Source organism: Nomascus leucogenys, chromosome 12, assembly GCF_006542625.1.
Source record: "Nomascus leucogenys isolate Asia chromosome 12, Asia_NLE_v1, whole genome shotgun sequence".
NCBI classification, from domain to species: Eukaryota; Metazoa; Chordata; class Mammalia; order Primates; family Hylobatidae; genus Nomascus; species Nomascus leucogenys.
Window position 1 is genome coordinate 41,596,088 of NC_044392.1, and position 27,930 is coordinate 41,624,017.

The 27,930-nt window shown below is 46.3% G+C and overlaps 1 protein-coding gene across 1 annotated transcript; it reads left to right on the top strand.

Annotated features, from left to right (window-relative positions):
* Nucleotides 1-6,096: 6,096 nt before the first annotated feature.
* CFAP45 (cilia and flagella associated protein 45) lies at nucleotides 6,097-27,414 on the top strand. Its single transcript, XM_030824144.1, has 11 exons — nucleotides 6,097-6,274; nucleotides 8,837-8,979; nucleotides 10,942-11,086; nucleotides 11,427-11,597; nucleotides 12,749-12,927; nucleotides 14,898-15,027; nucleotides 18,743-18,889; nucleotides 22,282-22,395; nucleotides 22,991-23,184; nucleotides 26,605-26,829; nucleotides 27,211-27,414. The coding sequence occupies exons 1-11, from the start codon at nucleotides 6,119-6,121 to the stop codon at nucleotides 27,287-27,289; spliced, it is 1,683 nt and encodes a 560-aa protein (XP_030680004.1). The 5' UTR covers nucleotides 6,097-6,118; the 3' UTR covers nucleotides 27,290-27,414.
* The last annotated feature ends 516 nt before the right edge of the window (nucleotides 27,415-27,930 follow it).

A 27,930-nucleotide genomic window follows, 5' to 3' on the forward strand; every position in this document is an offset into this window, starting at 1 on the left:
GAGGAGGCCAGATAATGGGTCGTGGTACCTGTTTTGCCACTAACTAGCAAGGTGACTGTGGGTAAGTCACCTAATGTGCCCGAGCCTCGGGTTTTTCTTCTGTTAGCAGGGCTTTGTATCCCTCAGTAGATAGTCAATAAATATTTGGCAGTGAATGAATGAATGAATGAATGAATAAATAAATGAGTGAGTGAGTGAGGAGGGTCTCAGGTTTGCAAGGCCCGGGAGAGAGATTGGGACAGGCCTGGCAGCCTGGGGTTTTCTGGGATGGGGAGGACTCTCAGGGTCCTGAAGGTTGAGAAGGCCAGCAAGGCCTGGGAGGAACCACGAAGGGGATGCCTGGGCTTGAGTGTGTTGGTCCCAGAGGGGAGGGGAAGGGCAAAGGATAACTGTTGGAGTCTTGGGTTATTGGAACTGACCTAGAATGTCTGGGGCACAACAGGTGGCAAAGGTTGCTACTTGGATGTACTTGTGGACAAACTTCAGGCCCAGGGGCTGCATTGCTTTTCTGGGGCTCAGTGGACTTCAGAGGAGTTTTGTTAATTATTAAATAAGTCTCCAACAAAGAGCAGTTCCTGACTTTCGAGGACTCCCTGCAGTGTTGTAATTGAGGTGGGGGGGTGTCCCCTTTCACTTATGTATTCTATTTGATTCAGTGTCCCATCGTCTCTCAGCATCTTACAAACACAGTGGCGTATGTATGTATGTGAGCACCTACTGTCATGCCTGGTGTCTAAGGGCATATGATAAATGTTGGTTCCCCTTTTGTCCTCTTTTAAAAATTTCCTATTTCCAAGCTCTCATAGGGCATAAGTTGCACCTGGGGAAGACCTGTGGGCTTCAGAGCACCCAGATCAGGGATTCCCCATCCAGGAGCCACTCAGGGCAGGGGTTTGACTCACTGACCGAGCCCCTCTGAAATTCCTGGGACAGGACTGGGCATATAGACACCTTTGAGAAGCAGTGGGTCTAAGTTAGTGATCTCTGGCAGGCCAGGTGTGTGTGTTTGTGTACATATGGTGCTACTCACTAGGTTTGGAGAATATTTAAAGGCGTGAGAAGAGATAGTAGTGGTGGTGAGGCTCACAATTAGGCAGACTTCCAGAACTCTTACAAAAATAGTGATTAAAATCCTCCAGAAGGAGAGATGGAGACCTCAGTACTGACTAGGATGTTATCTTCTGGTGCCATCCTACAGATGGCCAACTTGGTCCCATTTGAAGAAAGAGGATAATTGCGTGGATCACTCAGAGTAAAAGGCAAGGGGTTTGGTGCATGGGAATCTCCCTTTCTTGGTAACCAAAGTCTACAGAAAGGGAAGTAGAACCAGGCCAAGAGTTTGAAGCCTGAATTTGCCAGCCTGCGGTGACTGTGCAAAAGAAGAACTAGATCTCAGAATGGGTAAGACATCTAGGAAAAGACATATCTTTCCTGAACATGTCAACTCGTTTAGTTGACAGGTGTTGGAGTTACATCAGGGAAACTTCACACTGACCTGTTCTAGCCCCATTCCAGCTTTGTCTTGCTGAATTTGAGTGAAACATCCGGGATCCCAGAATATATAATGCTATGGTGTTTTTGTTTGTTTGTTTGCTTTTTTTCTTTTTTAGGTCTGTATTCTCTTGCTTTCAGAGTTCGGGCACCAGGCCCATTGCTATGCTTTGTTTTCAAATAAAAATTATTTTATTGCTTTTTTTTTCTGGCCATAAAAATAGCTATCTACTCATTGCAGGAAATTATTCAATAAAGAAACATCTTAAGATGGTAAAGGTTACCTGACATACTGTTAAACATTTTTTTGAACATGCTTTCAGTAATACATTCTGGGCACATACCTGCCATACGAACATCTTTACAAGGGTACTTCTACATTTCTTTTTTCTTTTTGAAATAGAGTCTTGCTCTGTCGCCTAGGCTGGAGTGCAGTGGCACGATCTCAGCTCACTGCAACCTCCGCCTTCCGGGTTCAAGTGATTCTCCTGCCTCAGCCTCCTGAGTAGCTGGGACTACAGGCGTGTGCCACCATGCCCGGCTAATTTTTGTATTTTTGACGGGTTTCACCATGTTGGACAGGCTGGTCTCGAACTCCTGACCTCAGGTGATCCACCCACTTTGGCCTCCCAAAGTGCTGGGATTACAGGCATGAGCCACCATGCCTGGCCAAGAATACTTATGTATTTCTTTATTATTATTATTTTTTGAGACAGTGTCTTGCTCTGTCGCCCAGGCTGGAGTGCAGTGGCTCAACCTTGGCTCACTGCAACCTCTGCCTCCCAGGATCAAGCAATCCTTCTGCCTCAGCCTCCCAAGTAGCTGGGACTATAGGTGTATGCCACCGTGCCTGGCTAATTTTCATATTTTTTGTAGAGATGGGGTTTTGCCATGTTGTCCAGGCTGGTCTTGAACTCCTGAGTTCTATCGATCCACCCACCTTGGCCTCCCAAAGTGCTGAGATTACAGGCATGAGCTACTGCACCCAGCCTTATGTGTTTCTTACAGTCTGTTTTCTTTACAACTTAACACGTTATGGAGATCATCCTATATCAATGACTGCAAGTCAAAATTATCATTTGTTTGATCAGCAAATCTTTCTGCATCAGAGTCTCTCATAGAGCTCCTAGCTGTGGCTGAATTCTTGTGCTCCAGGAGTTGGATGGCTTATGAAGAGAGGGGGAGTCAGCTGAGTCACCAAGATGAAAATACCAAAGCAGGGCTGGCATCTTTATCTGTCCCCAGTCCTCATCTTCCCCAGACCCCCTGCCTTCTCAGCTGTCTTCCCTTCAAGAGTTATCTCCCTGCAAGCAGGACTGGATGTGCTTCTCCTTAGGCACTGTTTAGCTTCTTGGCAATATTTATTTGGTCATGCAAAGAAGAAAACCAACCTCCTTAAAGAACTTCTTCGCTATTGCCTCTGGCCCAGAGGAATCCAGCTTTACATTTGTGCTTGGTTCTTCATTTTTTTCTAGTATGTTTACACAGTGACCTCTCTAATCCTTGTTACTCTTGGCAAAACTGTTTATTCTAACCCTGGTGTAAGGCTGCGGCTTCAAAGTCAGCATTTCCCAAATGAGGTTTTCTCAACCACCCAACCCTAGAGTTCAGAGCTTCCCTCTGTCCTGCTCAGTGGTCACTTTTCTGTGGTCATCTGTTTTTCTTCCTCTGTTCTGGCTCAGGCAGTCCTTGCTGTGACTTCCTCTTGACCTGGGTACCAAGGGCATAGGAAACAGGAGATGCAGGCTCAGCCCTGGAGGAACCTGCAGTCTGGCGGACACTTTAGCACAAGGGAAAACCTGTTGGAGTTGTTGAAAACAGACAGGAAAACAAATGGAAAACAATAATACCTTCCATCTGTATTCCAAAGCCCTTTCACATACGTTATTATCCACAGTGGAGACCACATATATGATCTGGAAAACATGGAATGGTGGAGTGACTTGGAGTCACGCAGTTGTATTCTGGAAAAGTATCCATCTCAATCTGGTCTGCAGTCCTGTCCTTGAGAGGTCATCTTGTTCAGTTTTATTCATTCATTCTTCATCAAATGCACTTTGCTATATTGTTCCTACTACATGTGCCAGGCACTGCACCTTTTCCCTTAATTACATACAAAACTCATGATCCAAAGCCATCCACCTTTTCCAGTTATTCCCAATGCTTAGCCTCAATCCCACCTACTGAAGTTTCTGTTCATTTCCTCTTATTCTGCTTTTGGTGGAAAGGGGAGCCGTAGCTCACCACCTACCGTGTAATAACCCTTCAGAGGCTGTTATTAGGCACCCTTGGGGCTGCTATATTTACCTTTTAATAAATCCAAGCTTTTCTGCTCTACAATATTGGGGCTGGCTGAGGCTGTAGAGGGAGACTCCCTGTGTAAGCCTTTTGCTGGCTGTGCCAGGCAGTGAGGGAAATGCACGTATAGCAGTGTTCAATGTACAGCACAGAGACAGCTGGAAAATAATTGTCCAATCGAGTGTGAAAACCTGATACAGGTGTAACAGGCGCTGGGGTGTCTGGTTGGTAATGGCAGATCAGAGAGAGCTTTCAGAACACTGTCCAGGGCTTAGGGACCTGGAACGCATGGTATATTTCCCTGTCTACCCTGTTCCCTTATCAGCTGCTGATTCCCAGGCTTGGGGAGACCCAGTGTGCCTGGCCCATTCCTTCAAGGTAGCCCAGTTTAGAGAGGTGTGGGGCATGTGGGTTCCTCCAAAGTGAGGTTTGAATCAGCTTTATCATAAGCCTGGAGTCATCCAGTAGTCCTTGTAGACACTACCTTTTAGAGATAGACGTCTACTCTTGGGACTGAGCTGAAGCTGCCTGTCCTTTGGGAATGGAGGTTGTGTTAGTCAGATTCTTAGTTACAAGCAACAGAGCCAGAATTCCAATTTAAGTAAAAGAGAATGTGTTAAGAGGGTTTTGGAGAGCTCACAAATAGAAACAAAAGAAGGTTCTGCAGCTGGAACCAAGACCAAAATCAAAACCTAGAACTGGTCTGGCAAGGACCCTGATGCACTGTTGCACCCCCAAAACTGCCAACTCCTTACGTAGGGTGCCGCTGCTGGTACCGTTATCAGTGTTGCTCAGACACTGGGTCTGGCTGCCAGTTCTGTTTGGGTCAGAAAGGTTTTCCTTGTTCTGCCTTTTGGTCCACTAGTTCCCTAGTCATTGTCAGTCCAGGGCCATCTCATTGGCGAAGCCTAGGTCCCTTGGCCAGGCTGAGGTGAATATTTGATGGTTTCAGCTTCTGTAGTTGGAGAAGAGCACTATCTCCCACAACTCATTAGATGGGGAATTTGCCAAAATAGGAAGTTAGTAGGGGGTTAAAAAATGACTAAGGCACACTAAAAGGGTCTTGGGAAACAGCCAAATAGTGGGTATTATGAACTGGTTTGCTTGATTATAGCTAGTAATCATGTATCATTCACCCACTGCCTCAAGTTTATTGGGCATCAACCACATGCCAAGCAGTGGGTGAGGCACTTTTCCATCCTTTATATCCTGTGGTCCCACCATAACCTTGTAAGATTGTGGAGACATGAAGGAGGTCAAACAGTAGTGTCATTTGTGAGAAAGACTTGAAGCACAAGCTGAAAACATTGGAGGCAAAGGGGACACTGTGCATGTCTGGGGGGGCTAGCCCAAATTGCCCCACGAGAGGTTGTCCTCTTGGGAAACTGGTACTAGGCAGATAATGAGAGACTGTTGCTTCTCTCCTCTTGCCATTCCTGCTTCCTTTATCCTTACTTCCATGCTATGTGGCCGACTTGGCCTTCAGCTTCAGGGACTACAGAAATGCTTTAAAAAAAAACCCACAAAAACCAAAACAGTTTTGTTTTTAATTGACACATAATGATTGTACATATTTATGGGGTAGAGTGTGATGTTTTGATACATGTGTATACATTGTGTAATGGTCGAATCAGGGTAATTAGCATATCCATTACCTCAAACACTTGTCATTTCTTTGCAGTGAGAACACTCAAAATTCTCTCTTCTAGCTAGTTTGAAATATACAGTATAAATTAATATACATTGTATACATGTATATTTATATATTATTGTATACATGTATATTAATATACATTTATATGTAGTAATATACATTATTGTTAACTCTAGTCATTCTATTGCGCTATCAAATACTAGATCTTGCCATCTAATTTAATCTTACAACATTTATATTTCTCAAAATCCTGTCTTCTAGATATTGTGTATCTCTTTTGAGATATACAGTACATTATTATTAACTATAGTGGCCTTTCTGTGCAATAGAGCACCAGATCTTATTCCTCCTATTTAACTGTAACTGCACTCTCATTGACCAACCTTTCCCCATGCCCCTCCCCTTCCTCTCTTCAGCCTCTGGTAACCACTGTTCTACTCTCTACTTCTATGAGATGAACTGTTTTACAGAAATGCTCCTTTGTGCAGAGCTCTTTTTTTGCAGAGACCCCCGTGCTCTGTGGGGATACCCTCCATCTGTTGCTCTTTGTCCCCTATGGTTCAGAGTTTACACAGCCGCCTTCCCTAACTGTTTCTTTTTCACATGCCCACCCACTCCCCCGGTATGGGCTGGTGAATTGCTGACTTCCCAGGGTCTGGATGCTACTCAGTATTGATGACCCAAACTTTCTGCCTCTTCCTGCAGCCACTAAGCACAGCTGGCACCCTGAGCTCCTCTTCTGCCGCTTCCAACAGGTCAAGGAATAAGGCTCGCTATCGGACCAAAGCCATGAGCTCTGAGGTGGATGAGAGCCTCTTTGGAGATATCAAGGTAATCTTCAAAAAGTCCTTTCAAGTCGATGCCACCTGCAGGCAGAGGCCCAAAAATGTAGCTCAGGGCAAAGCTTCTGCTGAGTAACCTTGCTCTCATAGGTAACTCTCAGACTGAAGACAAAGGGGAATTCTGAGACCTGAGCTGCAGAACTTTGGGATCTAGCAGGGCCTATGTAAACAGGGACACCTAGCTTCTTCCACCCTAGAATCTCTCATGTCTTTACAGTGTTTAAAATCTGTTGTAATGTCAAAAGGGAGGCTCAGCTGCAGAGAGTGCAATAGTTGCTCAGTTGAGCTCCATGATGGAAACATTGCAGGGCTGATGGGCTAGGCTTGCAGACAAGAGCAACATCTTCCCCGCTCCATCCAAGGATAATAGTATCAGAGTACAACACAAAACCATCCTCCTTTCCCAGTTGCTCAACTAAAACAGTTACTTAGCTTTGGGAAACGAGCAGGTCTTTATTTGCAAGTGTTATCTAGACCAAGAGGTGGACAACTCCTTTAGTCTAGATAAAGAGAGCTAGATAATAGAGCTTTGACTGATTTTGGTACACATGGAGTTTAGTAGGTAAGAAGGAAGAGAGGGAAGGAGAAAAAGAGAATGAGACATGGAGAGAAGGGCAGTGAGAGATTAAGAGAAGGGGAAAAGAGAAAGAGAGACACCAGTAGTGACCTGAATCCCTCTGCCAGTGGGGAAGGTGGGGAGAGGAGAGTTGATGTCTGTCCCTGCTCTTCAACATCTTTCTTCATTGTGAATTGAAGAGGACTCGCCAGAGGGATCAAGATAGGCTTCTTAATCCATTTAGAAGTCTCTCACTCTGCAGCAGTTTTCCTGTTGGTAAGGGAAAGGATCAACAGATGCATTTATTTTTTATTATTATTTTAAAGACAGGGTTTCACTCCTGTCACCCAGGCTGGAGCTGGAGTGCAATGGTACAATCTCGGCTCACTGCCACCTCCACTTCCCAGGCTCAAGTGATTCTCCTGCCTCAGCCTCCCAAGTAGCTGGGACTACAGGTGCACACCACCGCACCTGGCTAATTTTTGTATTTTTTGTAAAGACAGGGTTTCATCATGTTTCCCACGCTGGTCTTGAACTCCTAAGCTCAAGCAATCTGCCCACCTTGACCTCCCAAAGTGCTGGGATTACAGGCGTGAGTCACCCCACCTGGCCAAAATGCAATTTCACTTACAGACATTTGTGGTGTTGTTGTTGTTTTGGGTACATGTGGAGTTTTCTAGTCAAAGCAAAGAGAGATTTGGAATTGGCTGAGTTCTCCAGGAGTAGTCATGCTGGCTGGCAAAAGGGGGCTATCAGAAAAATGCTTGTCTCTTGTCCAGTTTCTTTGGCCTCATTGGTGGCTAAGAGTTCAGGAAGTCTCTCAATGGGCAGTAGAGGGCAGAAGTGGCCTGTGGCATGACTGAGTTGTGCCCACGTGAAAGCAGAGATGGGCACCAGGTGGCAGCAGCACACAGGGGACTGTGGGTGCAATGTGAGGTGGGACAAGCGGGGCCATCCCCTGCCTCTGGTCAGGATCACAGTGGCTGCATTAATGACACATCCTTTCCTGTGTTTAGACATTTTCTGAAACAGGTGATTTCATTTTCTTGTTATCTAACTCCTTCAGGGTTGGGGAATTTTGAAAAAAAGAAAAAAATCACACAGCTAGTCTGTGTTCTTGCTGAATTATAACTCACTGACCTCCTCACCACCAACTCAATGAGCTGGTAGAGAGCTACCCTTAGATCTTAAGGGTAGGCCTCTGCAGGTCATTTAGCGATTTCTAACTCCCTCAGTATGGCTTTTTGCGGGGGTTAAAGTAATTTAATCGTAAGAAAGAATTTAAAATTACCAATATCAAAGATTGTAAGAGTCTGTAACAAATTATATTGCTTCAAACCCATTGTGTGGTCCTAGAGAGATAATTATTTCTTCTTTCATAAAGGAAAATCTTTCATGGAGAGAGGAAAACCTAGAGAACAGAAATTTACTTTCATTCCTGATGATTTTAGACTAAGTATAGATACACACTAGTGACCGCCACTGCTTGCTATCCCTACCGTTCTGTGAGGAATACCTGTATAAGAACAAGAGACTTGTTCTCAGAAAAGCTGGTCAGGGCCAGGTATGGTGGCTCACGCCTGTAATCCAGCACTTTGGGAGGCCCAGGCGGGCGGATCACCTGAGGTCAGGAGATTGAGACCAGCCTGGCCAACACGGAGAAACCCCGTCTCTACTAAAAATACAAAAATTAGCCAGGCATGGTGGTGGTTGCCTGTAATCCCAGCTACTCAGGAGGCTGAGGGAGGAGAACTGCTTGAACCCGGGAGGTGGCGGTTGTAGTGAGCCAAGATCGTGCCACTGCACTCCAGCCTGGGTGACAGAGCAAGACTCTGTCTCAAAAAAAAAAAAAAAGAAAAAAAAAAGAAAAGCTGGTTAGTACTTATCCAGCTGTGCTCAGATACAGGGCATCACGCTGCTCTATCCTTGAAGTTAGGACTGACCAGCAGGAAGTGGGGGCGACAAGCTTCTAAGCTATTCTTTCTGAACTCATAGTCCCCAGCCCAGGGCCAGAGCGACAGCCCCATTGTGCTGCTCCGAGATAAGCATACCCTTCAAAAAACTCTCACTGCTTTGGGCTTGGATCGCAAGCCAGAGACCATCCAGCTCATCACCCGGGACATGGTCCGAGAACTCATGTGAGTACCCCGTCCCCTGCCCTTCTTTGTCTAGTCCTCATCCTTTTGCTAAGGATCTTTGCAGGGAGATGGGTAAACCCACCTGGTTTCACTCTGTCAGTCCAATCCCCACTTCTTTCCTATTCATTTTCCCCTTTTCGTTTGATAGTTCTTTCTTCTCCATCCTGGCCTCTCTAGTTTCTCCCATTGTTGTATCTATTATTGCCACTGTCCTTTATTCTCAGCTTCATTGTCCTTCCTTACTTCTGGCTGGCTGTGTGAGCTAAGGGACTGGTAGAGAGGAGGTGCTTAGTGAGTCCTCTCTAAGTCCCCATTAGTGCCCTCCCTAAAGGGAAGTGATCCAGATGAGTCACTTCCTTTCGGCTGCATTAAGAATCCGAAGCAAAGGGAAACTGACCAGATGCCTAATTAGCCCCCTGGCTTCCTCCCAGACTCTAAGGCCATAAGAGGAAATTCACAGGGGCTCCCTGGGTTCCTTTGGGATTAGCTCAACCCCACTTCCTGACTAGAGCTGCCCTCAGGCTTGAGGCCCTCCTGTGGGACTTAGGCCTAGCTCAACCATGTGCCCTGAGCCAACACTGTGCTCCGGTGGTTTAGCTCTTGTGTTAGTGCTTCACCCTCTACAACCGTTCTCCCTGGCCTGGCTCCACCCACTAAAAACCCTAATTCCCAGAAAATGCTACCTGTGTCACAAGCTGGAGAGGCACATCTGGGACACACCCCGGGAGCTGTGTCGGGCTGGGGCCCCTTACCGAGCATGTCTGGTCAGCCCTGGCATCAAGGGGCCAGATGTGGCTAGAGCCCTGCAGCCACTCCTGGAGCCGAAGGAAGGGAGGAAGCATTCCTTCTTGGAGCCGTCTAGTCCTGAAAACACGTTGGAGGACAAGTGGCTGGTTATTTTTCAGGGCTGCTGAAAGTAGTATGAACTGCTGTCTTAGATTCGGATCACTGCTGGTCACTCCAGATCCTAGGCTGTTTAGGGCCACACTGCTTTGTGAAACACAAGATCTTGGCTAAGCTGCACATCTACTCACTCATTCTGTCCATCTCCTGGACCACCCTCCCCCAACACACACACACACTAGTTTTATTCGATGAGGTTGCACTTCCTGTCTCAGACATCTGTGTCTTATTGGCATATACCTGCCTCACCCAGAAGCAGCTTTCTTCCCACCCCCCTAACTACTCCCTCCCCCATCTTTAATGTATGTCATTTGCTTGTAATCATTATAATTAGCGATTGGTTTGTTGAATGCGTTGGATAGCTAGAAAGGAGAGGTCTATAGACATGTCTCTGGCTATTGTTGATCATAGATTTTAATTAATATTTACGGTTCAAAGCTTCTCTCTAGGCTGGATGGGCAGGGAAGCTTAGGTTTATAACTAGCATCTATGTCAACCTTGTCTGGCGTCCCCTTGCCCTTTTTATGTCATCCTTGAGGAATAATCTGTTTTTAAAATTTAATTCAACAGCTTTGTTTTGAATTCTCACTCTGTACCAAGCGCTATGCCAGAGACTAGGCTACCAATGTGGTTAAGACAGAGTTTGTGTCCTGAAGGAGCTCACAAAGGAAACAGAGCTGCACAATTGGCTGTGATACAGGCAGTAAGAACAGAGTGCAGTAGGGGCTCAGAGGAGGAGGTGATCTATTGGGCCTTGGTGGGGAGACAGAGTGGGCACATGTGGACATGATGGGGGGTCTCAGCTGTACAGAGAAGGTAACATATGAGCCGGACCTAATAGAAAAAGACTTAAAATGTCTCTTTTTAGCTTTCAATGCTACCTGACCCCCCACTTGGAACCTCTACTCCCCAGTGGACCCATGGCACACTTGCCATCTCTTCTGCCATTGGGGGAGTCCACTGGCATGATGGGGAGAGGGGAAGAGAGCAGAGAAGCCTGAAGTGTGGTGCCGAGAGCTTTCCCTCTCCCCTCCCTAACTCTGTTCATTCTTGTGTCAGTGTTCCCACAGAGGATCCCTCCGGGGAGTCCCTAATCATCAGCCCTGAGGAGTTTGAACGAATCAAATGGGCATCCCATGTCCTGACCAGAGAAGAACTTGAGGCCAGGGACCAGGCCTTCAAGAAGGAGAAGGAAGCCACCATGGTAGTTAACCTCCCTAAGCCTTCACCTCTGCAGATGGGTGGCAGAATCAAAATGCACTGGGGAACTCTCATTAGGGGACCCTGAAATGAGGCACAAATTATGTACTTAATGAAGAAATATTGCAGAAAGGAGACCAAAGAGCAATACCTGAGATGAGAGGTGGGAGCAACCGGGGCCAAGGGGAGGGCTGAGAATGAAGCCAGGCTATGGAACTTCTTGGTTCTGACATCATCACTGGCTGAGGCAAAATTGTACTGGGTCACCTGTGGTAGCCAGGCTAGCGCCCAGGGCACAGAGCGCATGAAATAATCTCCCACTGAGCCAGACTGGTCTCCCTTAGGATGCAGTGATGTCACGAAAGAAGATCATGAAACAGAAGGAGATGGTGTGGAACAACAACAAGAAGCTCAGTGACCTGGAGGAGGTGGCCAAGGAACGGGCCCAGAACCTCCTGCAGAGAGCCAACAAGCTGCGGATGGAGCAGGAGGAAGAGCTCAAGGACATGAGCAAGGTGGGCTCTTCGTCTCTCCCTTCCCTCTGAGCACTCACTGCCGTCCCTCCTCCCTCCCCTTATTCCCACACTGGACAAGGCCAGGGACTGGTGGGGGTGTGGGCAGGGGCTGGGCGGGGGAGAGCTGCACCTGCTGTGGTAGTTGCAGTGATCACAGTGAGGACTGGCTCTGCCACTTGTTCGCTGTGTGACCTTGGGCAAGTCACTTGCCCTCCCTGAGCCTCACTTTCTTCATTTGTAACTTGAGGGTGGTAAAACTATTTTGTGGAATCATTGGCAGGATGAAATAAGGTAGTAGACGGGAAAGGCTTTGTGGGCTAGGATTGGTAAATTAAATGTGAAGTGTTACTTTTATTTTCATCCTGTTAGTTCAGTTCTGGCCACGTATGGTGGTCGAGGCAATTGGATGCTTTTGGAGCACCCAAAGCTTTTCCTTTGGCCGAGAGCCTAAAGACCAGAGGCTCATTTGAATTCTGTTGTAACTCATTTGCATGTGGTTCACTTCCTTACCAAATGAAAAGTGCTGATTCCCCAATCCCTGCACCTCTGATTTCTGTCTCTCAGGTAAATCTTCTCTATGTATGCCTCCTTTAATTTTCTAAAGGTTTTACTTTTGGGTTCTTATTGATGGGGCTGTGGTTTTTCATCCCTTTTGTGTCATGTTGGGCTCTTCCAGCTTAAAAATCTTGTGGCCTGGCCTCTGCAAGAGTGTCATAGCTCCCCTGAGGAGAACAAGGGGTCCAACCTGGAGTTCATAGGTCTCTAAGTGGAACAATGGACCTCTGAAGTTTTATAGAAATTTTGTGTGTACATGTATAAGTGAATTTTATGGAGGAGAGGGCCTGTTGCTTTCATCATATTTCCAAAGGGTGACCCATTACCACCAAAACCCTAAGATGTAGCTCCCTGAAAGATGCTATTCCAGGCCCCTCCTTGCACAGACCCTGGCACCTAGCAGGAGGCCAGTAAATCTTTGAGCTAAACTATATTAAGGGGAAAGGTAAATATAAGAACATTCTTATTTCCCCGGACTTGTGAGCAGTCATGCACACCTCCAGCATGCTCAGCAGTATAGCATTCTGTTTCCATTTCTTTCCCTTAAACTTACACATCCCTAGGCCTAGTGCTACAGTTTAATCTCCACTCTCCAGATTATCCTCAATGCTAAGTGTCATGCCATCCGGGATGCCCAAATCCTGGAGAAGCAGCAGATCCAAAAAGAATTGGACACAGAGGAGAAGCGGTTGGATCAGATGATGGAAGTGGAGCGGCAGAAATCCATTCAAAGGCAGGAGGAACTGGACAGGAAGAGGAGGGAGGAAAGAATTAGGTAAAGATGTGGTTTTGGCATCTCCCTCTCTAAGCTATTTCCATGTATCTTTAGGTCCATGTAGCCTAGCAAAGAGGTAAGAGATGAGAAATGGTCATTATTGTCATCTACATATTATCTCAAAACTTTATGAAGTGATACATAGAATCACAGAACTTTTTTTTTTTTTTTTTAGAGGGAGTCTCACTCTGTCGCCCAGGCTCTGGAGTGCAGTGGCATAATCTCGGCTCACTGTAAACTCCACCTCCTGGGTTCAAGCGATTTGCCTGCTTCAGCCTCCCAAGTAGCTGGGATTACAGGCACGCACATCCACACCCGGCTAATTTTTGGATTTAGAAGAGATGGGGTTTCACCATGTTGGCTAGGCTGGTCTCAAACTCCTGACCTCAAGTGATCCCCCGGCCTCAGCCTCCCAAAGTGCTGGGATTACAGGCATGAGCCCGGCCAGAATCACAGAACTTTTAGAAGCATATTTCCCGAGTCCTAGGAGGCACTTCACAGTCTGGCTGCAATCAGTCTCGTTTCTGACCCCCACCTGCCATCTACTCTGTGCTTTTTCCCAGGCCCCCAACATGCCAGGCCTTGTGACAAGTTCTTAATTTTTTGTTATTTTCTCTTTTTTGAATACCCTTCTCTTTCCTTTTCCTCCTGGAAAATGCTGTCTCCTTCCCTTTATATATAGCTTTGCTGTCACCTCCCTCATGTCACCAGGCAGGCTTAGTGGCTCCCTTCTCTGTGCCCATCACTCGGTGTTTATACTCCAGCATCCCACTCTTGTGCTGTGGCTCTCTGACCCTCCTAGATGCTACGCTCATTGGGGACAGGTCCTTTCATATCCATTTCTGTAGCTTCTGAGCCTAGCAGAGTGTTTGGCCTGTAATAGGTGCTTAATTCATGTTAGGATGAATAAATTCAGTCTCCCCTTCATTTTGTGCGGAAAAGGACAAGTCCCAGAGCAAGTAAATTATAGAATAATAGTGTCCTAGATTTAGAATGCCAACCATACAATACATGAAATACCTTTATAAATAATCTTTGTACCACACTGAATGGCAGTTTTATCTCCCCAACTGTATCCTGTTCTCTGGAACCATTCATCTCTGTGCTTCGTATACTATACCTGGTACATTCACCTCTGTACTTCTGGTAGGTACCTGGTATACTATAGTAGGTTCCCAGTGAAAGGTTACTGAGTGGCTAAGTGGCTGTCCATCTTCTGCACAAACAGCTCCAGCAAAGGAAAACTCTCTTTTATTAGGCAACTGTAATGATTTGAGCTGGTCCTTATATTGAGCCCAGACTTGTTTTCATGTAACCCTTTTACTCTTTACTCCTGTTTACTTCATCTGGAGTCATGAAGCCATTTGAGCACTCTGTCTGAATGTGGCTCTCATACTCTTTCCCCTTGATTCTTATCCTAATATGTGTCTTCTCCCATTCTTCCAGACTTTACTCATATGTCATGGGGTCTATGCTTCCAAGTTTATTGACGTCCTACTAACACATAGGGAATCACTGGCAACATTGCTTGTAGCTCCTGGGTGTTTTTTTTTTTTTTTTTTTTTTTTTTGGCTTTTTACTATTCAGCTAGCTTCCTATGATTACTATTCAGCTAGATTCCTATGATTAAGAATTGGGAGGTGGTAGGATTTCAGAAACTCTTTATATCCTGGAAGGTAGAAGGTGTTTTATCAAGTGGGGTACCCCTCTTGGGCAAACAAATAAAGAAGGAGAATCTCAGGAAGAGTGAGCCCTGGAACCAGGAGCTCAGGAGAAAGGAGGCCAACCCTTGAGGTCCTTCCTGGGGGAAGGACTTTGGTCTGGGCTCATGAAGCATATCGATGTTTAGGGGGCACTTGTCAAATTGTTTCGGTGACACCACCCATCTTGGGGGTTGTTTAGGTGGAGGTTGGACTCTGGGAGACGTGGACCTTGGGTTTCTAAGACACTGTGGCACTGTTCTCTTCAAGAGGAAGGCGGCAAATTGTGGAACAGATGGAAAAGAATCAGGAGGAGCGATCGCTGCTTGCTGAGCAGCGGGAGCAGGAGAAGGAGCAGATGCTGGAATATATGGAACAGCTCCAAGAGGAAGATCTAAAGGTAACAGGCCAGACAGACAATGCCACATTTCACCACCAGCAGCATCAAAACCCTTCAAGACTCTGGGGTTTCAGGGTGTTGACTGATTTTCTGCCAGGCACATGCTCATTTCACAACATCATCACCATCAACTTTTTATTGCCATGTTAAATATTCATTTCACCGTGGTGTCACGCTGGGGGATGAGCAGTGATTTGGATAGATATTGTCCCTTCCTTCCAAGGACTTGAGGTCCAAGACTGACATATCATTGTGAATAGACACATAAAGGAAATATATGGCTGCATGCTTTGCACAAGTAAACATAGGGATGTTTTATAGTCTTCCCTCAATCACCTAGGGATATTATATACTTTGTAGACGAACAGTAGCAATATCTTAGTTCCAGACTCCCTGCTGTTACTTCATTCAAAGTACATAGCATCCCATTGTCATTAATTGTGTTGTGAAGCCAAACCTTTTCTTCCTGTTAGTCCAAATAAAATTAGTAGGCATATTTATTGCAAAAGAAATGATGACATACCTGCCCAAACTAAGAAGACTTAAAAAGTCATCTTCTGTGTGCCTTCTCTGGGCTGTAACAATGTATAAAACCCTCTAGCACAGTGAGGGACATGGCAGGCACTTGGATAATTTATTTTTTCCTCAATTTTTTATTTTGAAAAATTTTGTACAGAAAAGTTGAAAAAATTATATCACACCCATAAACTCTTCACCTAGATTTAATGATTGTTAATCATTTACGTTAGTTGCTTGTTTCTTTCTAGGTGTGTGTGTATATATATAAATATATATATATTTTTTTATTGTCAAACTATTTGAATTTAAGTTGCAGATATCCTGACACTCTGCCACTAAATGCTTCAGCCTGCAGCTCTGAAGAACACGGACACTCTCTTACATGTCAACAATACCATTATCACCTCCTCCATCGAAAACTTGAATTCAGTGATTCCATAATATCATCTAATAGTTAATCCACATTCACATTCCCCAATTGTTCCAAATATGTATTTCTGGCTTTCTTGTTTCCAAACTAGACGTTAATCAGGGTTTGCACATTGCATTCGGTTGAGTCTTTAGTTTGTTTTGATCTAGAAGAGTTCCCCCATTCATTCATTCATTCTTCATTCATTTTTATAACACTGATATTTTGAAGCATCTAGGCCAGTTGCCTTTAAGAATATCTCACATTCTGAATTTGTGTGATTGCCTCCTCATGGTGCCATTTAACTTGTGGAACACGTATTCTTTTACGATTCTCTCCCTCCCCTGTGTTTATGAATTGTCAAGTTGTCATCAGCTAGTGCATTTGATGGTGGTGAGTGACAGGGGGACGTGAAGAGTCCTGCAGGTGGGCAGACTTGTAATTATGAAGCCTTCTCACCACTCCTGCAGTGTGAGGAGCTGCTAGAAAAGTGGAATGAAAATCACCTGGGTAGTTGGGGCAACTGAAAGGGCACACAGCTCTGTGAACTGCATTGAGAAGGAGAATAGCAGGGTGAAGACGGTGAGAGACCTGGCCAAGTTACTCCATTTCCTGGCTCAGGGGAGAGAGAGTGGGAAAGGGCCAAGAAGGAAAGTTATGGGGCAAATATGCAGGGTAGTGGGCGAGAAGTGAGGGCGGGAAAATCCAACTAGATGTGGGGAGTGGGAATTGGTGGGTTCACTGAGGAAGTTCTAGGAGTCCATTAGTCAGCACCATTATGTTGATGTTGTGTCATTATCCTTTTAATGTCCTTCTAATAGGCACTCCCTGAGTCTCCAGGAAGTATTGGGCAATTTTAGCGAGGAAACCTGTGCCTTCCCAGCTTTAGACCTACTGTATCATCTCATGGTGGTACGAAGGGCAGCGTTTCCCACCTTGCTAGCAAAGGGGAAAAGAGTGAAGGGTGTTTATCTGGGGTTGCTTTGGAAGGGCTTCAAAAGAAACAGGGAAAGTCCTTTGGTGTCTTGGAAATGAAACGAACCAATAAAAACAATCCAAAAAGTAAATAAATAGGGAAAGAAGTAAATAAATAGGGAAAGAAGTAAATAAATACATGATTACATGTATGTCATATATCAGAAATCAACAGCATCTTCAGCTTTGAGGGCCAGTGAGATTAAATGATGTCTGGGATACAAATGGAGGCCTAAAATCAGTGAGAAACAGGAAGGAAAGGAAGAAAGGGAGAAGAGGGAAAAGGAGTGTGAGAGTTGGAGGGGCAGAAAGGGAAAAGTGGAGTGAGCAAAGAAACGAGTATTGTGAGAGAGAGAGAATGTCTGTGACTCATGCACCACATGGACCTCAGAGGCAGACAGTTGCCGTACCGCTGTGGTTCAGAAGGCTTCCTGAAGGAAGAAGCCTTGAACGGGGCAGTGAGCCAAGCTGGCAGAGAGCCAGCACTAGAGGAAGACACACAGGGAGAGTTACCTTGGTTAGATGAATCAGGGCAGCAGCTGGGCTGAGGAAGAGCTGGAAGGCCAGGGAGGGATTTAGTCTTTGGAGAAATGGAGGGAGCTGGAAACAGTGTGGGAGGTGGGGTGAGTTAATCAATAGAAGAACTTAAGGAGTCTGAGATTGATTGGAGGTGCTTGGGGGGCCAGCTGTTCCCCTAATTCCCATGCCCCTCTGCACCTGAGAATGTGCTTAGCTCAGAAGTGGTCTGATCATTGAGAGCTGTTGAAGGCTTAGGTCCGGGAAAGGCAGGAGGATCCTTCCTTAAAAACGACCTTGTTCACATTGGTACTCTGATCTCTGTCAAATGTTTCTCTGTGTCTAAGAACTTTTTTTCTTTCCTTTCTCACATGCCTCTCCCTTTGGTCCTACCTTCCCTGCCTCATTTAGCAATGGTTTATCGAATATTTGCTATTTTCCTTGCATTGGGCTACATGTTGTTGGGGAAGAGAGGATGTGTGACACAAGGTCCCTTGTCCTGTAACTGGAGCAGAGCGAACACATATGAAGTGAGTGGGGACCTGCAAGGCAGTGTATGATCACCTTGCAAGAGGTGTGGCGCCACCTTAAGTGCAGAGAGAATTTAGAAATGGAGAGAGAACTGAAAGTTGAGGCAATCAAGCAAGATTTCCAGAGAAGGTTGATACTTTAATTTAGACAGAACAGGTTCCAAAATTTTAGCTCTGGAGATTATAAGCTGTGTGGCCGGTGGGGAAGTCACTTCAATGCTGGGCCTCAGTTTATTGGAGCAAGAGAGATAACGAGGCCTACCTACCTTTTAGGACTTTTGGACATATTTAGATATTAGAGATAGTCTGTGTACAGTGCTCAAGAAACAGAAAGTACTCAATTAAGGCAATATGTATTATTTCAGTCATCACTATTGACTGGAGAGTGAAAGTTGGGTTTAAATGGGAGAGGGACACTGAAGGGAGGAGAAGCACCATGAGCAAAGCCGCAGGGGTAGGATTTAGCAAAACATGTGAGAGGCAATTGTGTGGAACTTTAAGAGCTTCTGCTTCCTGAAAATATAGAGATCAATAGCATCAGGGGCTGCCACAAAGTCAAGTTGGATGAAGACTGTAAAGAGGCCATTTGGTTGAAGAGGGCATTGATGACCCTTGAAAAAAAGGTTTAACAAAGGATAGTTGTGGACACTAGACTGCAGGCAATGCATTTGTCCCCCTCCTCTGTCTGTACCTCTCTATCCCTGGATGCCAGTGGCTTCTTGTCTTACCTCTTTGTACTCTGAGGCTCTCTTTCTTTTGCTGGCAGGACATGGAACGAAGGCAGCAGCAAAAACTGAAGATGCAAGCTGAGATTAAGCGCATCAATGATGAAAACCAGAAACAGAAAGCAGAGCTGCTGGCTCAGGAGAAGCTGGCAGACCAGATGGTGATGGAGTTTACCAAGAAGAAGATGGTAGGGACTTGGTTTCTGGGACCTTTGGCTAGGAATGGAATGTCTGTCACAGGGAGAGGAGGGCCTGAGAACTAAGGGAACTCCAGCGGAAGGCAGCTGCACCTTCATTCTAAGATGCACATCCAGCCGGGCACGGTGGCTCACGCCTGTAATCCCAGCACTTTGGGAGGCCGAGGCGGGTGGATCACGAGGTCAGGAGATTGAGACCACAGTGAAACCCCCTCTCTACTAAAAATACAAAAAATTAGCTGGGCGTGGTGGCGGGCACCTGTAGTCCCAGCTACTCGGGAGGCTGAGGCAGGAGAATGGCGTGAACCCAGGAGGCGGAGCTTGCAGTGAGCCGAGATCACGCCACTGCACTCCAGCCTGGGCGACAGAGCGAGACTCTGTCTCAAAAAAAAAAAGAAAAAAGATGCACATCCTTAGTTCAAGGGCCTGGCTTCTTTGTCTCTTCATCTTAGCCAGTCCACTTGTTCATTAACAGAGACAGCCTAGAAAGGATACCCAAATTAGCTTTATCCTCATTAACACCTTTGATTAGAAGTTGGGATGAGGGCCATGTGCGGGCAGAAAAGAAAACTGAAACTATTGGTGAAAGTGAGTTTTTTGTGGATTTGTCATGACTTGCATAATTATACAATAATCATGATAATCATGAGTCAGCGGTTACATAAATTTCTTGTGCAAATGCCTATATTGGGCATCCTGTATTGGGTGCTAGACTCAGAAAATAGTCTTCCCCCATCTCCCACCAAAGAACCTATACGACAGAGCAAATGCACAGTGGAGGAGCGAGCCATACCTGAAGACAGTTGCAGATGGATGTAGCTCATGAATGTGTCAGCTCATTCTGGGGCAAAATTGAGTAATAAAATGATTGAGGTCTATGGGGATTGGAGAGTAGAAGAAGGCTTTTAAGACTGGTTTAGATAAAGTGAACATGGATTTATGTAAAAAGAGGAGGAAGTACTCAAGGTGGCAGGAAAGTTATTAAATTCTTCATGTGTTGGTCTGTCTGCCCTGCTAGTTTTGAAATTCCATGATGACAAAAACACATTGTACTTCTCTATGCTCCTCTATAGTAGTTATTTTTAAAGAAGGCCAGGGGGAGGGTGTGAGTATAATTTGAATGGCATGTTTGGTACACCTATATGTTCTGAATACAAACCACAGAAAATGAAGCTCAGCGAAGCTCACTTATTGGGTTTAGTATTCTTATTGGATGCTGGGGACACTCTATGCAAGCAATAGAGTGAGAATGCAGGTTTGGGGACATAGATCATTCCTACATAATAACAATCACATGACTATCATTTAGTGAGCACCTAGACTGTGCATAGGCTCTGTGCTAAGTGTTTTACATGTGTTATCTCTTTTAATCTTTACAATAATCCTGTGAAATAGTCATTGATGATTCAAAATATACTGGATGTTTCAATATGTGTCCAGTCAGACTAGGCTGAAAATACCCAGAAAAATGCTGTACCATTGGAACTCAACCACTGTTTTCCTAAGTGGATGAAGGTGGGGATAATGAGCTAATTCTGTGTAGGAGTTAGTGCACATATTTTCTGGCTGCAGCAGAGAGTTGGTAGTGGACATAATAAGAAATGAGGGTGGTGAGATGACAGACAGCTAAGAGCAGTTGTTGGGGTGTCTTGGACCTTGAGTGGAGCTGGAAGGGTGGAATGATAAGGAGTTGCCATGAATTTCTAAGCAAGAGAGGAGTATATCTTGTCTTTATCATGGAAAGGACATTGTCAAGGTATAGCTGGGAGAGGCTGGAGACTGGCCACGGAATCAGGCACTTGGGCATGTCCACAGTCCACTGTAAGTATCTACGTATATCACAAGCCCTTACCGACCTCACGGTGGTATCTATTTTTGCAGACAGGGCTGCCCCTGCAGAGCTAAAAGCAGAAATTGGTTGTAGAAACACCCAGAGTTCCCTGTCCTGCTATCTAGGGCAGGGTGGACAGAGGAAGCAGCTTGACAACAGCCCTGTACAACTTACGGGGACAACTCACTGGGTTTCACAGAACTCTGGGCAGGTAGAATGAGGGCAAGGAAGGTGTTTTTTTTTTTGTTTTTGTTTTTTGTTTTTTTTTTGATGTAGTCTTGCTCTGTCACTAGGCTGGAGTGCAGTGGTATGATCTCAGCTCACTGCAGCAACCTCTGCCTCTCGGGTTCAAGAGATTCTCCTGCCTCAGCCTCCCGAGTGGCTGGGACTACAGGCATGCGCCACCGTGCTCAGCTAATTTTTGTATTTTTAGTAGAGACGCTGTTTCACCATGTTGGCCTGGATTGGTTTGATCTCTTTACCTCATGATCTGCCTGCCTCAGCCTCCCAAAGTGCTGGGATTACAGGCGTGAGCCACCATGCCTGGCTGGGAAAATTCTTTATAAATGTCACATTTCCCTCCAACCTGCACCATTCAGCTTATGATTGCTCAAGAATGGCAGTTGGGAAGCTGGGCTTGGGAAGCTTTTAAGGATATGCCTGTATTTTCAGAGAGGTGGAAAGGGAGCTAATTTTGATGGTTCATTCTTTAAGTATCTGGTAACCACTGTGGGACTGCCCAAAGCATGGTTGGCTCTTTGCCCAGGGCCTAATGAGATAACCTCCACCTGCTGTACTTTACAAGACAGGCAAAGAACCACAGTTGTTTCTTGGCCCAGTAGCCTTGCAACTTGAAAATAGTCTATGACATAGTGGAAGGAGTGTGAAAGCCAGGGTCAGAATACCTGTGTTCAAATCCTGTTAGGTAGGTTACTTCCTGTGCAATCTTGGGCAAGACCCTTGATCTTTCTGACCATCAGTTTCCTCATCTATAATATCTGTCTCAGCAAATGTTGTGAGGGCTCTCCAGGATAACACATAGGAAAGTGTTTTGTAAACAATAAAGCATTTTATAAATGCTAATTGTTTTTATGTTCATGCATTGCCAAATTCATTTTACCCTATTTATTTATTTATTTTGAGACAAGGTCTTACTCTGTTGCCCAGGGGGATGCAGTAATGCAATCATGATTCATTGCATCCTCGACTTCCCAGGTTCAAGCAATCCTCCTACCTCAGCTTCCTGAGTAGCTGGGACTATAGGCACATGCCACCATGCCTGGCTAATTTTTAGATTTCTAGTAGAGACAGAGTCTTTCTCTGTGGTCTAGTCTGGTCAGGAACTCCTGGGTTCAAGCGGTCCTCCTGCCTCAGCCTCCCAAAGTGCTGGGATTATAGGCATAAGCCACGGCACCTGGCCTCATTTTGTCCTATTTTAAAAGGAGTCAGGAAGTGGTAGGGGAGATATTGGAAAGTCTGTTGTAGGGATTTTGTTTCTCTCTGCAAGGCTGGGGCAATGGCAACTGTTCTACAAGGCCTTTCCTTCCGGCAGGCTCGAGAAGCAGAGTTTGAGGCTGAGCAGGAGAGAATCCGGAGGGAGAAAGAGAAGGAGATCGCCCGCCTGAGGGCCACGCAGGAGAAGGCCCAGGATTACCAGGCAGAACAGGTACCTGCTTAGTCTCGACTTCCCTCTACTTTTCCCACTTGCTTGCCTACCCATCCCTTTGACAGGCTGTAGAATGGCCTTGAGGGTGGAGATGTGGAGGAAAGGATGCAAGTTACCTAGACTTCAGTAGTCTGAGAAGGAAGGGGTGGCCTGCTCCCAGGGTCTGTGTCAGCAGGGATTGAGCAGTGCAGCATGTGCTTAAGGTTCAAGAGAAAGTTTTTCGCTGCTCCATAAAGAACTTTCAACCTTAACCAACCAATGAAATGTGTCACCAGGGAAACTGTGGTATCTCCACCATTAGCAGTTTTTAAAATTAGAAGCAGTTTCAAGACTGCCTGGAGATGTCTGAGGTACAGGGAAAGAACTGGGATGAGTGGGTTGGAAGGACAAGATGACCCCTCAGGTTATCTTCTAACCCAAAAGTTTGATGACAGGATTCCATTTATCCTTTCCTAGAATAACTAGCTGCCAGAGAAATTCATGGTGCTTTTCAAAGCAGACTGTCAGAGTCTGTAAGTAGGTGTCTTCTTAAAGGCACTTGGTCTGTACTTCCAGGTATGTTGTGCCCTCACTGGTCCCCTGCCAACTTTCCCAGGATGCCTTGCGGGCCAAGCGCAACCAGGAGGTTGCAGACAGAGAGTGGCGCAGAAAGGAAAAGGAAAATGCGCAGAAGAAGATGGAAACAGAGGCCGAGCTGCGAAAAAGTCGGCTCGAACAGGTGGCTTTCAAGGAGCACGCTCTGGCTGTTCAGGTGCAACGGGACCGGGATGAGTTCGAGAGGATTCTTCGGTAGGAGGGGCCTGGGAACCTTGGATTCCTTTCCTTGTACTGTAGCAGGGATGATCCGTATTGGATAGAGAGAAGCTTTCTGGCATGTTAACAGACGCTCGTCCATCTTGTCTGGGTTGGTGGGATCATTATAACTAGATGGACGATTGAAACTTTTAAAAATCACTTGAGCCAAGAATTTTGTGATTAGAGAATTGGGAGATAGCACCTGGAATTGCTTAAGGAATTGGCAATGACTGGGATTATTTACCCTGGAGCAGTAAAAGTATAAATAAAGGTAAAAATCTGGTCCCTTCTGCTGCCCTCTGATCCATGTGCCCCTGCGAATTAGGGATGAAACTGCAAGAGGAGTGGTTTAGGAAAGATAGAGAGAAGAACTTCAGACACTAAGGGTTGTGAGTCATTGGAGCAGGACTTTAAGGGAGCTGTTTGCCATTCATTTGACAAATATATATTAAGCACAGAAATGCAGGGCTCTGCTCTGGATGCTATGGAGGACATTAGAAATTAACAAAACACTGCTCTTGCCCATTCCACAGGAAAGGTATTAGAGATTTGTGTTTGGATGGACCGCACCTACATCAATCCATCTTTCTTCCTTGATAGCTCTTTATCCTTTTACTTTTGTTTTCCCTTTTGGCTCAATGATAATTTCAACACATAAGTGGAAGCTAAATGTTCACATCTCTCACTGTTCTGCTCCCTCCCTCAAAGCAGTCAACAGTCACAGCTGCCATTGGTTTCCCTCTCTGCTCTATTTTCCACCAGTCAGATCTGCCACCCCCAGACCTGGTCCCTGGGGGTGTTCTCCTGGTCTAACTGGAAATGACTCTCTTTTTGCTCTGGTTCAGACCCTACAACATCAGAATTTTTCAAAAGGAAACAAGCCAAGCAAAAATTGAATTGAAGAGATACAAAATTATAGACATTATGCTCAGATAAGTAGAGATTAAACAATATAGCTTCACTTTCTTGGTTCATATGCTCTAGGTCCTTCCTCTTGGCAATGGGTAGTTAGTTACATGCCAGACCAGGCTACCCAGACCCCTAGTTAGAGGCAAAGCAGGTCTTCAGGAGCCTCTGTCCTTACCAGAGCCAGATTTTTGGCCTTTTATTGGACTCCAGGCCCCAGCATGCCACCTCTGGTGTGATGCCCTTTGGCTCTGTAACTTTCTCTGCCCCCAGGGTTGTGCCATGGTCACTGGACACCTAGTGAAGAAAGTAGCTTCCTAAATGCCCCCCAAGATTCTGCCCTTGGGCTACAGACTGCCTTCCAGATGTCTCCTCTCTCCTCCCTGGCCTCTATGCCCTTGGACATATGTGTTGCTGTTAACAGGCACTAATAAATATTAATGAAATAAAATTTAAGTCCTACTTTTGCTGCCGACCCATTTGTCTTTCCTTTGCATCATTTGCCTGAAGCATATGCACTAGCCAGTTATTAAAGCTAGACCAGCCTTTGTGGAGAAGTTCAACTTCACCTGTTGTTGTAGGTTAGTGTCTAGGCCTAGTGTCTCCAGGGCCATGTGACCACCATGATGGGTATCTTTACTCAGAAGCATCTCTGCCACCGCCCAAATCCAACTTTCTCTGCTTCAAAAGCACAGCCTCCTGTATGGCCTATATGTGGACTTTTGTTTCTGAACAGAGGGATGTCCATACTTCTCAGCCTGTTGACTAAGCAGAGATAGCTGACTTTCCCTACCAAGTGGTTTTTAGAAATGTCTTGGAGCTTTTGAAAAATATGATGACAAGGCTTCACTTCCTGGATTGTGATTTAAATGGTCTGGGATTAGGCCCATGCGTGAGTATGTTTCAAAAGCTCCCAGGTGATTCTAAAATGTAGCTAGGCTCTGTGATCACTGCCGTAACCCGATGGAATGACCAGGTTCGTCCTCATTTGGATTTTCAACTGCCTGGCACCACCGGGACTCTCTAGTGACACATACAAGTCCCCCTTTTCCACACTTACCCCTTCACTCAGAAGGGGGTGAAACAATAGAAAACTGTTCTAAATACAGGAAAACAATGGCAAGGCAAAGAGGAGAGTCCTTCTGCTATCAGAGATGTGTCTGGGAAGTCAGGATTTGGTGTCTAAACACAGAAGGCTGAGGAAGCCAACAGTACTCTTCGGGTAAACTGGGAAGTCTCTGTAGAAGGCATAGAATTTTGGGATGTTTGCATGATGGAAAGAGTTTCTGGGAGTGGAGAGGATGCTGCGTGTATGGTGGATCTTGGAAGAAAGCTAGAGGGAAATGAGGAAATGAAGCAGTGTTGTAGGTACCTTTTTGTTGGGGTATCAGTGACTCAAGGGGAGGAGAGCAGGTGAGAAATTCCTGCCTAAGATGATTTTACATTTCATTTTTTAAATTATGTTGAGAACAAAATTAGATGTTAGCTTAAGAAGGCCTATAAATGCATTTTTTTTTCTGAGATGCGAATGCATTTCATTTGAGTGTTTCTGAGCCTTTCCTGTTGCCACTAGTGATTTTCTCCCTGATATCAGGGTCCATGAAGTATTTTTGTGGAAGAAGTTTCTAAGGGAAATTTGGAGAGATGGATCAGGAAGAGAACTGAGAGATATCAGGCTGAGCTCTTTCCTTCTTCCAGTAACCAGGGTGGAGCTAGCATGACACTGCATCCTTTACATTTCCAAGCATCGAGGGAGGGAGGGAATGAGGCAGGAAAGGAAGGAAGGAAGCAAGGAAGAAGGAAGGAAGGGAGGGAGGGAGGAAGTAAGTAAGGAAGGAAGGCAGGAAGGAGAAGAAATCTCAGGATAAGCTGGAAAGGAGTTGTACATTGTTATCTGGGAGAAGTAGGAACAATAGTTCCCAGTGGGTGAAACCCTGGGTGTAAGACTGGCTACATGATTTTCAGGGCCCAGTGAAAATTGAGAATGTGTAGCTTGGGCAACATAATGAGACTTCATCTCTAAAAATAATAAACAAAAAATTAGCTGGGTGTGGTGGCACTGTCTTGTGGTGTCAGCTACTCGGGAGGCTGAGGTGGGAGAATCACTTGAGCCCAGGTGGTTGAGGCTGTGGTGAGCTATGATAGCACCACTGCATTCCAGCCTGGGTGACAGAGCAAGAGAGTGTGGACTCCCTTGTTCAAAAATTATTAAGAATTTCAAAACAGTGAAAGCAGAGCATCAGACCTACTTGGGGGCCCTTCTAAGCATGCCCATGACATACAGTCATGCGACCCTGGAGCTAGTCCTGGCTGGGTAGGAGAAGGGGGCATGCATGGGCAGCAGCTTTTGGGGCTGATCTTTGAGTTACAAAATGGGGCTGGAGCCCAGAGAGCTGTGGTCTCTGAGGCATGTCTACTGGAGGAGCCCATGCAGGAGGCGCCCCCACCACCTTTCCTGGCCTGGGCCAGCTCGGCTGAGTTCATTCCATTCCTGTTTCCCTCTCCCAGGGCTCAGAGAGAACAGATTGAGAAGGAGCGGCTGGAGGAGGAGAAAAAGGCCACAGGGCGCTTACAGCATGCCAATGAGCTCCGGCGCCAGGTGCGCGAGAACCAGCAGAAGGAAGTGCAGAACCGGATTGCCACCTTTGAGGAGGGCCGGCGCCTCAAAGAGGAGGCCCAGAAACGCCGTGAGCGCATCGATGACATCAAGAGGAAAAAGCTTGAAGAGCTGAGGTGCGCTGGAACCTCCTCCTTTCCCAAATCCTCTTCCCCCCACCTAAAGAGGTGACACCACAGGCTGGAAAGCATGGGGATTTGGGGGTGAAGGGCCATGGCAGAGATGCTCAGGGAGAGGGCCTTCTCCCCACCCAGGGCTCATCCCTCCGAAGGGGGCTCCAGCAGAAAGTCCTGGGATGGGGTCTTGCTGGCTCTCTGGGAACTCCTTGGCAGGATGCTGGAGCCTTGGCATGAATGTGTGTTTGGGGGGTGGATTGTGAGAGCAGGGTTGGGGGGTGCAGGCCCCCAGGTTCAGTAAACCCCACCCAGAGCCTGCTTCCTCCCGCCTCCTGTCTGGGCCAGTACCTTTCCTTATACCTGCCTGCGTTTCCCCGGCAGAGCCACTGGCCTTCCCGAGAAGTACTGCATTGAAGCTGAGCGCAAAGCTAACATCCTGCCAGCTACCTCTGTGAACTGAGGGGAGCCTTCGTGGCCCTCAGGCTGCCTTCGAGGGACAGATTCTGCCCAGTCTCTGGGTGTCCATAATTGCTGCTAACCTAGACATTTCATAGTTACAGATTAAATCTACTTGACTTTAAGGAACAGCTTGGCTTTCTTGTGGGAATGTGGCTGCTACAGGGTACTGAAGGTGGAGTAAAATAGGTTGTGGGGGACCCGAGTGGGGGTGGTGTGGTGCTGAGGGTAAGGGAATGGGAAGATGCTCTTTTATGATGGTTTCTCCTAAGGCAGGAGGTCCGTTTGTCCTGGTGTCTCCTGGCCTTTTTGTGATTCCTTGGGATGTGAACCTTCAGCACGATCTTGTCTCTGCTCCACCCTGACGCCCAGTTCAGAAGCATTTCAAGGCATTGAGGCAGAGCTACAGATGACTCTCAGTGGGGGCTGGGGCAAGGCTTGGCCAGGCGGAGCTGATGAAGGAGGCACAGGACCAGGTGAGGCAAGGCTCTTACTGGGATCACACCCATGACTCAGATCACATCTGTGGAGGGAGTGAAGTTTGAACCCGGGGCTCACTCTGCCTGTCTCAGCTCTCTCCCGCCAGAACCCTTTCAATTCCAGGCAATGCTGCAACACAGACACCGGCCCATCCCCCACTAGGGC

Bases quoted from the DNA above. Each gene is read 5' to 3' on its own strand.
- CFAP45 (XM_030824144.1), top strand. From the start codon at position 6,119: ATGACCCAAACTTTCTGCCTCTTCCTGCAGCCACTAAGCACAGCTGGC. The intron at 22,396-22,990 runs GTACCTGCTTAG...CAACTTTCCCAG, and splicing joins AGGATTACCAGGCAGAACAG to GATGCCTTGCGGGCCAAGCG. The intron at 26,830-27,210 runs GTGCGCTGGAAC...TTTCCCCGGCAG, and splicing joins AAAAAGCTTGAAGAGCTGAG to AGCCACTGGCCTTCCCGAGA.